The sequence below is a fragment of the Phalacrocorax aristotelis genome, chromosome 7 (genome assembly GCF_949628215.1).
Source record: "Phalacrocorax aristotelis chromosome 7, bGulAri2.1, whole genome shotgun sequence".
Classification (NCBI taxonomy): Eukaryota; Metazoa; Chordata; class Aves; order Suliformes; family Phalacrocoracidae; genus Phalacrocorax; species Phalacrocorax aristotelis.
In genome coordinates this window covers 3,393,583-3,406,731 of record NC_134282.1, presented here as the reverse complement: position 1 = coordinate 3,406,731, position 13,149 = coordinate 3,393,583, and the positions used below count along the sequence as shown (strand labels likewise).

The 13,149-nt window shown below is 39.6% G+C and overlaps 1 protein-coding gene across 3 annotated transcripts in view; it reads left to right on the top strand.

Moving 5' to 3' along the window:
- Window positions 1-12,768, top strand: part of NLGN1 (neuroligin 1) — a 316,318-nt gene extending 303,550 nt beyond the window's left edge. For all 3 annotated transcript variants that reach the window (XM_075098462.1, XM_075098460.1, XM_075098461.1), the window contains 3 exons: window positions 3,232-3,444; window positions 8,035-8,824; window positions 9,828-12,768. In XM_075098462.1, the coding sequence (XP_074954563.1) occupies window positions 3,232-3,444; window positions 8,035-8,824; window positions 9,828-10,650 (1,826 nt within the window). In that variant the 3' untranslated portion in view covers window positions 10,651-12,768. The remainder of the gene's footprint in view (window positions 1-3,231; window positions 3,445-8,034; window positions 8,825-9,827) is intronic.
- Window positions 12,769-13,149: the final 381 nt, after the last annotated feature.

Here is a 13,149-nt window from a genome sequence, read left to right as displayed (position 1 = left end):
GGCAGGAACAGGTGGCGATATTAACAGGCTTCTTATGGTTCTGAAAAATGAGATAGAAATGTTTCATGTCATGAAAGTCAACATCAATAATCATCCATCTTGTGTAGATATGGAAGAGAGCCAATGTCGTTCTTGCTGAGGAGGCGTGAGATATTTCTTTTGCATCGGAGCTGTTGCTCTGGACACAAGTCATAATTTGTCTAATATAGATGAATGAGGAGAATATTACTAATACTTCCTTTTTCTTTCTTTTTTTTTTCCTCTTTTTTTTTTTTTTTAAATAAACTGAAAGCTCCCCCTTCTGGCACATTTCCTGAACTGAATGCAGGGTTCCTGATGTCTGCTTTTAGCAACAGGAGACATTTCCTCTTCTGCTCTCTTTTTAAGATCCTTTTCACAAAGATTCTTTAGAACTAGTATATTTATAGTTTCCCAAGGGTTTCCCATTTCCCCGTCAAGCTTCTTGCCTTGATGTGAACTCATTTAGCAGCAGGGGATTGCCCTAAAGCTTTACCTACAATTTTCATCTGTTGCTTTTCCAGGCAAAGCCTTACTTGCTTCTCACTTTGCTGCATATTATAGAGAGTATGGAAAACAACTTTTTCAGAAAGTCTGAGTGTCAGCGTTTGCTCTCCTCCAGGGCGATCACTGTATCTCCAGCTATAACCCTACCTTCTGTTTTCCTAACAAAAGCCTCAGAATCACTTTGAGAAATCGCCAGGATCTTTCTGAACCAACGCAGCAGCTCTGCCGAGAGCAGGTCCTGTCCAGGCTCAGGGAATCTGCAAGCCAGGGTTTAGGGCGCAGTTTTGGTAACTGCTCTAACTGCTCTCATCTCGTTGCTGCCTGTGTTTCACGGACTGCCAGTGTCAATCGTTCCTCTAATCCCTCAAATCAGGGCAGTCACTTATTTGCTTAATATGATGAACTGAATTCTCACTGTTTTTCTACAGCCGTGTACTTACACAAAGAAAGGGGAAGACTTTCCCAGCATGTGCCGTCACAGGGTCCTGTAGTTCCCCAAAATTCCTACATTTTCATTTTCTTGCAGTCCCCGGTACCATCCCTCAACTCCAAGCAGGCTGACAAAGGCAGTGAGACGGGTTAGGAAGCTTTCATTAGATTTGCGATCATAGATTCAAAGACATCATCTATCTGTGTCCTTAAAAACTATTTATGGGGGACAACGTTTTACTGGAGCGCGAAGACAGGATCGAATGCTTCTGTGCAGGAAGGATTATACGGAGGCCATCCTTTCACATAGGCGTGCACACCGGGCCCTCTGCCTACACAGAAGAAAATGAAAGAGCAAAGCAGAGTAAAATAACATCACGTTCATCTCAACTCAGTACTGAGCTGTAATAGTAAAATGGGAATGAAGTAATTACATTTATGACTTCCTTTCTGGGCTTTCCCTGAGTATCAAGGTGGTATTTTCTTCTACGGTAGTGATGCTGCTTTGCTTTTTTACGCGGTTAAGTAGCAAATGTGGCAGGTTTTAGTCGTAGAATAGTGGTTATTTTAAAGTCTAGTATCAGAGTAACAATTTACTACGGCTCCAGTGAATGAAATATGCCCATTAGACTTGGTACATTAGGTCTGGAAGTGGGAGAATTGCCGGCCTGGCACCTTATGCCACTTTCCTGTTCCCTCTCCATGGTAACAAAAATCAGGACTGACCTACACAAACAAAGCTGCTCGCCCTAAACGGAGCATGGCTCAACTACGGAGGCAGCGAGGCCAATTAGCTTGCAGTGCGGTTTACAGCGAAGGAGGTCTGTTGGTATAAACGTCTACACATAGGACAGAATACCACACGTAAGCTTGCCTTCTGAAGTCGAATCAGAATAATAAAAAGCAAATGGCACGTTCGCTATATACATGAATGTAGGTACGTGCATGCACCCATCTGTATTCTTGTTAAGTCCTTGCTTTATATATGTATACGCACACGTGTCTTTCTTCTTAGAAATGTCTCAAAAGCTGCTTTTGTTGTCATAATGAAACAGCAGGACTCCTTTGAGAGCCATTTGTCTAAAAAACTACTGTAAACTTTCTTTTGAGTAGGCTGTCTGCACTCAGGAGAGTTAAATCAGTAGAACTTTGACGAGAATAGAAGGCCCACTAATATCTAATTAATGTGGAAATAATTGTTGTAATGGTTGCATTTCTCTACAAAGCATGGACTGAAAAACAGTTACACTGTCGATTTAGTGAGCATTAAATCAGTTTGATATGCAAATGGAGGTGCTGGGCTGCTTCATAATGCTGGTTTTATTTAAACATTTGTTTATTAAGCTGAGAAAACTGGAAACGTCAACAAAGGGGAACCAAAAGCAAAATCTTACCTCAACAGAGACTTTGTTCAAAGTTTTTATTGTCCACCTTTTAGAGTCAGTGGGCTCTAGTGAGGAGAGTAACAGCAATACTAAACGCGAGGGTTCAGCTGGGAGTAAAGCGTAACGCAGCCAGTCCTGCACCTGACGCGTTCCGCCGTTTTTCTTCCAGTGTGAATAGCAGGGAGCAACTCTTGTGCTCCCCGGACTACCCCTGAGCTCTTATCTTTTTGGTGTTAAGGGGTCACGGAAACAGCTTAAATTGTCTTTATCCATTTAATGTAGATTCAATTAACTCAGGTTAATGACTATGGGACGGAGCTCAGGGAGCTGAAAGCTGCTCACATCGTTCAACCCGGCTTGTCCTGTGTCTTAAGCTGCGTTTTGGGGGGGGGGGGGGGGGGGGGAGAAAAAAGGAAAAGAGTGTGTTGCCAGGCCATAACCAAACACAGCCTGCAGAGAAGGGTAACCGTTGCCTCTCAGGCCTGCGCAAAGCTCGTGGCTGCATCCAGGTACAGAAGCGCAATACACAGTTGGCCAAGTCGCTTACGAAATGACTGCAGCGTAGCTGTTTGCTAAACCTTTACTCTTAAACTTAGTACAATCAACACAAAGTCGTTGGGAGCAAGACGTTGTGACCTGTGAAGACGAGTATTTTGCCTGGGATGGATCTTGATCTTCCCTACGTTAATATATCACGGCCAAAAGAGCGAATGCCGAACGACTCGTTTCAGGGAGAGTGCAAAACTGGAAATTGTTGTCCAGTGAATATGGAAAATTATGTAGTTGCACAATATCCAATGGCATCTACTTTTGAACTCTTACTCAGAAGATTGCAACAGGGTTACTCAGAAGAGCACTTGCTAACCTTTTCTCTTTTCATTTACATTCACAGGGTTTTTGAGCACTGGGGACCAAGCAGCAAAAGGAAACTATGGCCTCCTTGATCTAATTCAAGCTTTGCGATGGACTAGTGAAAATATTGGGTTCTTTGGAGGTGACCCATTAAGAATAACTGTTTTTGGATCTGGTGCAGGCGGTTCATGCGTCAATCTGTTGACTTTATCCCATTATTCTGAAGGTAACCGTTGGAGCAATTCAACCAAAGGTATTATGCAGGTTGCAAATTTTGACAATTTTGGTGTCTGCATGCCACCGCCATTAGTATTATGTGATGCTCTGTATATTCTCTTTGTTCCTATGAACTCTTGAGTTCAGCTCAATATTAAGCAAACCTTTTAAAGGCGGTACAAGCCACCCTCTTCCCTCAGCTCTTTTGTGCATGTTTAAATTTTGGGTCACTTTCTTCTTTTTCCTATGGAGCTTTGTAGAAACACTTTATAGCAGACTTCTGAACAGCGTTGTCTTGGTGCATCATTTTGTCTCTTTTCTTTCCTCCTAAGGGTGTCCTTTTTGGAAAACCAATCAGTCATGCTCGCAGTAGATGAGGTCGTCTATACTCAGACAGTCATGAAAGACGTGTTTAGTTTCTCATGAGGAGCAGAATTTAAAGCAAACTAAAACGACACAGTTTCCCTTCTCAGGCTAACAGCTGAAATGCTTAAAACTATTATTTTATGTGAAGGAAACAAATACCTAGTTCCAAAATCTTTTGTCTGAAAATGCATGAACTTCACTTGCTGTCATCTAATAAAAGAATGGTTGAATGTTTTGCATGCATGATCCAAAATTGTCAAAGCATCCAAGTTGCAAATGGATTTCTTCTATATGTTTTTTCTTATTCCATAACTAACACCTTTTCTCTCTCGTTGAGGCAGACAGCAGGAAATTAAAAACATGCTGTTTGAGGCACCCAATTCTTTTTTCCATGATTTTTGCACCACAGTTCCGGACAGTTTCTCTCATCTGCATGGCTATCGCATATTGATCACGTTACTTTTGTCTCACTGTTTTGACACATTATCTGTATCGTTTAGTTTTACCAGTATGCGCAGTGCTCTGTGCATACAGTCCTCCGCTAGTTTATATTGCTGTATCTCCATTGGCCAGCCATTAAAAAAAATAATTCTACTGACACTAAAAGAGCTGCATTTGCCCAAGTCACGATGCAGAGCCCACGGAGGTCAATAGAAGTGACAGATTCTTTAGATCAGGCCTTTACACTACTTTAAATGAGAGAAAAAAATATAGATTTTTACAAGAAAAGTCTACTGGAAAATAGGCCGGGGTTTAAATTTTAGTCTATTTCCACAATTTGATTTTTAAAGTAAATTTTTTTCCCATAACTACCTGCAGTAAAAACAGGGCATATTTACAAACCGGCCTATCTGAACAAGATGTAAGAACTGCCTCATTACGCTGTAATCCGAGGGTCACACTGCACCGTCTTTTCCCATCAGAATTCACAAAAATAACTTTTGTCACAGAAGATTTAGCTTAAAGTTGAATGAGGAGGCCTGGTTTATCCTCCCCTAATTCTTACCGGATCTTAATCTTGATCTTCTTGATGTAACATGACATTAATGCGAAATGCCACATTTGCATGTGTTGCCTCTTACCAGCAAACTTTACCGTGTCATAGTCTAACACGTGGCCAGAATTCTGCCCGGAGCAGAATTTGTTTGGGGCAATTGATGCAGTAATTTGCCACCGTAGCAGGATTTGGGCGGGGACTGGAGAGGGCTTACAGATGTATACTTAAAATCCAATTGTAACAGTAATTTTTTGAGGATTTCTTTTATAAGAAAGCAAAACCATGTTTTCTTGAAATTTGGATTAAACAGAAAAACGTGCCACACGCCCAGGTAGGTTTCATTTGGGGATGGTCAGACCTGCCATTAAAGAAACAAAGTATTAAAATAAAAATTGGTCAGCTTCAAAGAAGAAAAGTTATTCCAAGCTTTCAAACATTTTCAAATATCTTAATATTTTCAAAAAAAACCTTTTACGTTACATTATTAACCAGCCTCTTTCCTAAGCTGTACATTCAGATGCTGTCTTTGCTTCCTTCATTTCCCTTTGAAAGGATCCCTTGGTAGTAGAGAGGATGCATTCAGCCTGTCCCGAGGTGGTGCTGTTCACGGCTGCCCATCTGCAAGTGGCAGAACAGCACCGACCTTTTGAAAGCGCTCTGAAAACGTAGAGGAATATGTGCAAATTATTCTTATTTACGTCAGTGAGACTTTGAACAGGAGTCACAAAGCGATGTGGTCCAGTGAGCGTTTAAATCTTCTTTCCATCAGTCCGAAGCCCATAAGCTCTAATAATCACACACATTAGCAGATAAAAATGTAGTTCTCCGTCCTGTGTGGTACCAATTTCTGCCGGGAATTATGTGACAGAAGGAAAATAGTTTTCCATAGCGTTGTTCATTTTTTCCCCCAATGGTTTGAGAGGGGGAATATTTCCGTACGCATTCTTCAGCAGAAGGAGGGGTGTTTAGTTTCATTTCCTAGGATAACTTTATGGCCAGAGGGCTGGACCGCTTTTACTTAAGCCAACATTTAACGTTTATGGAGCACTTAGCAAGCACAATGTTTATATCAGCATTTTCTTAATAACGTAGCTTACACTTTCTGTCCTTGTTCAGAGATATTTAATAAAGCAATAAAAATAGATTTACGCAATATGCAAAAAAGAAACGTTATGAAGTAACATGAGATACATCTTTGTGAGAATTCAGTTTTGTCATTCAGTTACATTTATTACAATGCCTGGATCCTCTGCGGTAATTCCACTGACTTTGAGATGATTTATACTAGCTCAATATCTGACCTTGTAAACAGGCAAATATATTTTTATCCCCTTTATAGCCCAAGTTCTTTATTATTTTTTACTCATATCTTGCGAGGAAATAATATCTTGGATATGACTTCTCATAAATTTAAGGAGAGACTTGAGTTTACATATTTTAGTCTCTACACCTATCTGATTTTAAGACTTTTGGATTTGGACCTAATACAGTCTAGAATGGTTTTAAAATTCCTCAGAAGCTTGTAAAATGTTTCCTGCCAGCAACTGATTGATTCCAGCTAACTTCTGAGCGCACAGGGTCTGGTGCTGCAGTAGAGGCTGTAAAGGCTGGTCTCTGACTTGATTTAGAGGCTATGGGTGTTTTTTATCAACAGAAATATGTTACTTATCAAAGTAAAAGCCATCTTTTGCATTATTGGAATAAAATTCTGAGGTAAGCTGAGCACCTTAAACTCCGGTTCCTTTAGTGGGAGTATCCAGCTATTCATCAAGCATTGGAGCAAAGGTACGTTCTTCGCAAAATTAGGTGAGCGAGGCCAGATGCCACTTCCAGTCCCTAAGCAACTCTACCACGTTCAGGGGAATTACGCCAGGTGCCTGTCAGCATAAGTAAAACCAAATGTTGATCCATATCTCTTAAATCAGCACAATTTACATATGCTGTAGACCATTTTGTATTACTTACAGTGAGCTATAGGGGATAGGGTCCAGTATAAAATATTTCCCAGTAATTAGTGCAGAAGACGTGCTACCGAAATTAACTGGACGCACTTCCATGAAAATGCAAAAAGCCAGGAAGGGCACAGTTACCTAAATAGAGTCTAAGTTTCTGACATTAGAGAGGAGCATTATTTTGCGCAAGATTCAGACTCGAAATGTCTTTCAGAACCCAAATACCCTCCCCGAAGGGAGCGGGAGAAGGCAAAGCCCCATCGCAAAGGAAGCGCGAGAAGTATCGGGACAAGGGTGGAGTTTCGATTGCATTAAAGTCAATAGCAAAAAATCAGATTTATTCATTGACTACGAGGGCGTGAGGCTTTCACCCATGATGTGCTCAAAAATGCTTACAGGAGAGAGAGGAAAACATCAATTTAAACCTATTTTGTTATTTCTATGGGTAGAAATCCCGGTCCAAAGTGATAGTTAAATCAGCATAAATTCAAATTAATTGCACTGAAGTCTTTGGGATCTGCTGCAGGTTTATATGCAGCGCCAGATCATACGCGCTCTCTCCCACCCCCCACCCCAAATGAATAACTGAACATCTGTTTCAATCTCTGAGTTACAAAGCTAAATAGTGTCAAATACACCATTTCCCTTTTTAGGTAAGTGTGATGACTATAAACCTTCATTAGAACAACTCCTTACAAGAAAGGATCTTGACTCTTAGACACTTACAAATTTAATAGCTGCCTCGTACCTTCTCACCTATTACTCCGGGATATAAACTTTTGCTATGATATACACTTTAACAGCACTGCACCTCTCAAACCAAGTTGAATCCCAAACAAAACCTAGAAAAGCAGTTCCTTCGGTTTATTTAACACCTAGTTGTGTGCACGCGCACTGCCGACGGCTTGAACAACATCCAGAAATTCAATCCATTTCAGAGACTTGTTGGCTTTTCCTCCAACCTCAAAATTGCTTTAACTTGAGGAATTTCTTTCAAGCTAATAGTGCTAGCCTGCATAAGGTAATGCCACGTCTTTTCGTTCCTGAGTTTCTTTTGCAAACCTGTTCCTCAGTTGGACCGCACTGAGGTAGAATCATTTGCTTCAGTTTCTGCGCACATTGCATTTATTTTGTACACAGTATCTGTAGGTACGACAGTCAGATCTCACCATCTTGTGTATTTAAGCACTATTAAGATTCAAGTATCTCTTCTGTTAGTGTTTTCTATTGTTTCAAAGAACTCCTTTGAACCTTGCAAGTATGCAGCTGTTTCAAGGTCATTTCAGTAGTTTTTAAATATTTCTTCCCACAGGACTTTTTCAAAGAGCAATAGCTCAAAGCGGAACAGCTCTCTCCAGCTGGGCAGTTAGTTTCCAGCCTGCAAAATACGCCAGGATGTTGGCTACAAAAGTTGGTTGCAACATGTCAGACACTGTAGAATTGGTAGAATGCCTACAGAAGAAGCCTTATAGAGAACTTGTTGACCAGGATATTCAACCAGCAAGATACCATATAGCCTTTGGACCAGTAATTGATGGCGATGTGATACCAGACGATCCTCAGATATTGATGGAACAAGGAGAATTCCTCAATTATGACATCATGTTGGGAGTTAACCAAGGGGAAGGGTTGAAATTTGTTGAAAATATTGTGGATAGCGAAGATGGCATATCAGCTAGTGATTTTGACTTTGCAGTTTCTAATTTTGTCGATAACTTATACGGATACCCCGAAGGCAAAGATATATTGAGGGAAACTATTAAATTTATGTACACGGACTGGGCAGATCGACACAATCCTGAGACCAGAAGGAAAACCCTGCTGGCTTTGTTCACTGATCACCAGTGGGTTGCACCAGCGGTGGCTACAGCAGATCTTCACTCAAATTTTGGATCGCCTACGTATTTCTATGCCTTCTACCATCATTGCCAGACAGATCAGGTACCCGCATGGGCAGATGCAGCCCACGGAGATGAGGTTCCTTACGTACTAGGAATCCCCATGATTGGTCCTACTGAATTATTTCCTTGTAATTTCTCCAAAAATGATGTCATGCTAAGTGCGGTGGTGATGACGTACTGGACAAACTTTGCAAAAACTGGGTGAGTACCAGCTAATGAACAGCCTTGTATACAAACACGGGATATAATGACGCAGTGCGTTCCCTTGGTTATCTCCCTTGGGAATGCCGCTGTACTTGTAGGATGAATAAGAGATCACGCCGGATATTTACATTTATTGTAATGTCCCTCCACTCACTCACACATTCTAGCAAAAAGAGGGGAAAAAAATACCTTTGCGAACATTCCGCGTGAAGAAATCAAAAAAATACTTTGCGCACAAAAATAACTAAGGGATTCCCAAGAAAGTGCAAAACGAAGCATTTAGTATATGTGTCTAGTTAAAATCAGTTACATTAGTAACTGACTTTACCCCAGCACTGATAATATTTTCATTCCATGAGACAGAAAGTTACCCAAATACCGCATCAAATATAATACAGCTCATTTTAATAATGTATTTTGTTTCAAATAGACACTGTTGACCATAAAATATGTGACTTTAAACTTGAAAAATTTTGGCATTTTCATTATTTCTTCTTTCACTGGTAGTTCAAAGACTTTTCTACCTTTGGCCGTTGGACTCTAAATCACTACGTGGAACACTAAAGTTATGCCCTGCCGTGGTCTTGCACCTCTGGAAGGCCGCAGATACCGCGTACGCCCTGAAATGCTGAGCTTTACGAGCTTTATGTTACTAAAAAAGCAAAGCAAAGCTTACCGTCCTCTCGCACTGGTCTCTCTCAGACATTTGTCCGCATTAACCACGCTGCTGGCAATCTGTCCTCAGCAGCAGCAGATGTCATTGAGAGAGAGACCAGCATTTTGGGCAACTAGAGAGGTCGCTGAAGTCTATGTGAAAAAGGGTTCATTTGCATAATGCTGTTTTTAATCAAGATTATTAAGGCCTCTAATTTTAGGAAACAGCATTCCGCTCTGTCCAAAGGCAGACTTAAACGTTAAGTATAAAATCTTAATTATGTTAATTTTATAATTCCGTTTGAAATACTTTGTAACACTGGAGATATTTTTATTTTTTTTTTAGTGACCCAAATCAACCAGTGCCGCAAGATACAAAATTCATCCATACAAAACCAAATCGTTTTGAAGAAGTAGCATGGACCAGATATTCTCAGAAAGACCAACTGTATCTTCACATTGGATTAAAACCACGAGTTAAAGAACATTATAGGGCCAATAAAGTGAACCTCTGGTTGGAACTGGTACCTCATCTGCACAATCTTAACGACATTTCACAGTATACCTCTACCACAACTAAAGTGCCATCAACTGACAATACTTTCAGACCGACAAGGAAAAATTCTGTTTCTGTTACTTCAGCCTTTCCTACAGCCAAACAAGACGATCCCAAACAACAGCCAAGCCCGTTTTCAGTGGATCAAAGGGACTATTCAACAGAATTGAGCGTTACTATTGCAGTCGGTGCATCTTTGCTGTTCCTGAACATTTTGGCCTTTGCAGCATTGTACTACAAAAAAGACAAGCGGAGACACGATGTCCATAGGAGATGTAGCCCACAACGTACTACTACCAATGATCTTACCCATGCACAAGAAGAGGAGATAATGTCCCTCCAAATGAAGCACACTGACTTGGATCATGAATGTGAGTCCATCCATCCACATGAGGTGGTTCTTAGGACCGCCTGTCCCCCAGACTACACGCTAGCTATGAGAAGGTCTCCTGACGATATTCCCTTAATGACACCCAACACCATCACAATGATCCCCAACACTATACCAGGGATTCAACCCCTACACACATTCAATACATTTACCGGAGGACAGAACAATACTCTGCCCCATCCTCATCCCCACCCCCATTCACACTCGACAACCAGGGTATAGCCAGACAAGATGAAACAAACTTTATTTTTTGATGGATTACAGTAGGTGATATTACTGAAGATTACTTGGCTTTCAACCTACAAGACTCTTACTATTTAAATATGGAGGAATATTATGTGAATATACATATCAAGAACTTTTGGGGTTTTGAAAAAAAAAAAATGAATTGTACATATATCAGATGAACTTAAGAAACAAACAAACAGAACAAAAGAAAAAAAAAACAAAAAAAAAACAAAAAAAAGCCAACTGTTTGCAATTGCTTGAAGCAGTTGTCCTGAATGATACGTTTTCATTCACATTCAAGTATTAATTTTTTGAAGATTTAAGTTACATAATGGAATTAGGCATGTGCAACACAAACAGGAAAGAACTATGACTGAAAATTTTAAAAAAAACCTATAAATATGCACAAGGGACACACTAATGGAATGTCAGATAATTTTCACCAATTTTTATTTGGACCTGTTTTCTTGTGTAGACCATATTTACGTATTTGAATAAGTACACAAAGCACCAATGCTGTTAAGGCCTTAGAAAGGGGCCCATGCTGAAATCTGCCAGTCAAAGAAGTTTTACAGCTTGGCAGGTACAACATTATCACATAAGTGCTGTCAGTATAAAAGTTGTGGGAATAAAGGAAACTGGATATTTTTAGCACGATGTGCATGATAATTTATATGCTTGGTGGCTGTGCTGCTGATTAAGCCGTAATTAAAATTCTTCTCATCCCATTGGAGTTTTTAATAGAAGCTTTCTCCATCAATTGGCACAACCTAAAGAAGTTTTTTTAAAGGGGCAAAAGTAATTACAGTAAAATATTTCATGGTAGCTTCACAAATAGAAGGAATTGCAACCGTTCTTAAAGGTATTTATGGCATTCTAGGTATACAGCGGTGAACCCTCGCTGATACGCATCCCAGGCGAAAAATCTGTATTGTTAATGTTCTTTTTCCTTTCCACGTAAATAATTTCTAACTTTAACATAACTATAACTTTAATGGAATCGCCTTTGATGAAGGATTTATAATTTGCTGTCATTTAGTTGCACGAGATTTAGCTCAAATTGGTAAGGTAAAGTGTGCCCAAAGCTTTAATTGCAATGAGATTTTGCAACGTAAGAACGCCCCGATATTACCGCTCTGATTACACCTTTCAGTTTATTGTTTAAACTCACGTTGCGTCTTACAAAGATTATTTATAATACGTTAATACGAAGTTAATTCCCTTTTCCGCTATACATTAGCTTTGCCGTTCAAACGAATTCTCTAGACCAGATGGCAACAGTGTAGGAAAAGAGGGAACGTAGGAACGGGGAGAGAGCCAACAACTGGAAATTTAAAAATCTGAATGCTGCGTGCGTTTGCGTGATTTGAAATGAATGTTCTAAAATCGCAAGGAGTTTTCCATTCCCCTGTTGCTTTCCAGTAATTATATACCACGGTCCTTTCAAAATGTTTGTATATGTAATCAGATGTACATTTATATAAAAGAAATAATTGAGATGGACTTAAGAGCACATCCCTGATAAATCCTTTCTCTCTTACCTGTACTATATTTCTATTAGACTAAAGTTATGTGATTTTTTTTTACATTTTTTCAAATTACTAGCAATTTTGATAGTTTGTAAGATAATGCGAAGAACTTTCTCTGACAAACTAACTGCAGTAACAGAAACATTTCTTTTCAGTTACTCTTTTTCAAGAATGAAAGCTTATTACACACAAAAAATTGTATACTACTTGATGGAAAATTACTTTGTACTTCTTGGCCATATTACTGGTCACTGAGTGAAATAAAGATAATCTGGATAACGAATATTATTCCAATGCTAAGAGACCTGATCTTTGCTCATTAAAGAGCTAAAATGTTTATTGCTGTTTTGTCATTTTTTAATGAAGTAATGGTAACTGTCTCAAATAAAGAGTAATATCTTAAGACCAGTCTGGCTTTTGAAGACATGAACATGCCTTCTACAACCAATACAGCCGCCTAGTTACGGACCGGTCCCACCCGCAGCCATTTCTTACAGAAACACTGACGTCGTGACTGTATGATGTCATAGTATTACACGCGAATCTCCCTTCGTTTTCAGGAGTAAGTTAAGAATGCAAATACCAACACCAAAAAAAAAAAAAAAAAAAAAAAAAAAGCCTACATGAAATAAATCTGCAATATTCCCTGACAGGAAAAAAAATTGCCTGGGTTTTCTTTGGGTGATTGAACTTTCATCAGCGATTGCGGGGAAGTTCAAAGCGTGTTTGCTAATATCAAGCACAAACATTAAAACTGAAGCTGAAAGCGAAACAAAGTGCTGCAGTTTCAGTCATTTGGCTATCAAGGGGAAAAAAAAAAAAAAAAAGAAATCTATATATTTAATTAGCGCGTGTTACAGTCCCTAGTTTTAAATTAAGCTCTTTGGTAGAAGCATAAAAAATAGTCTTCAAAATCCAGGGCGGTCTGTGTGCAATTTCTGCCTGATGTGGTTGTGCTTTTAGA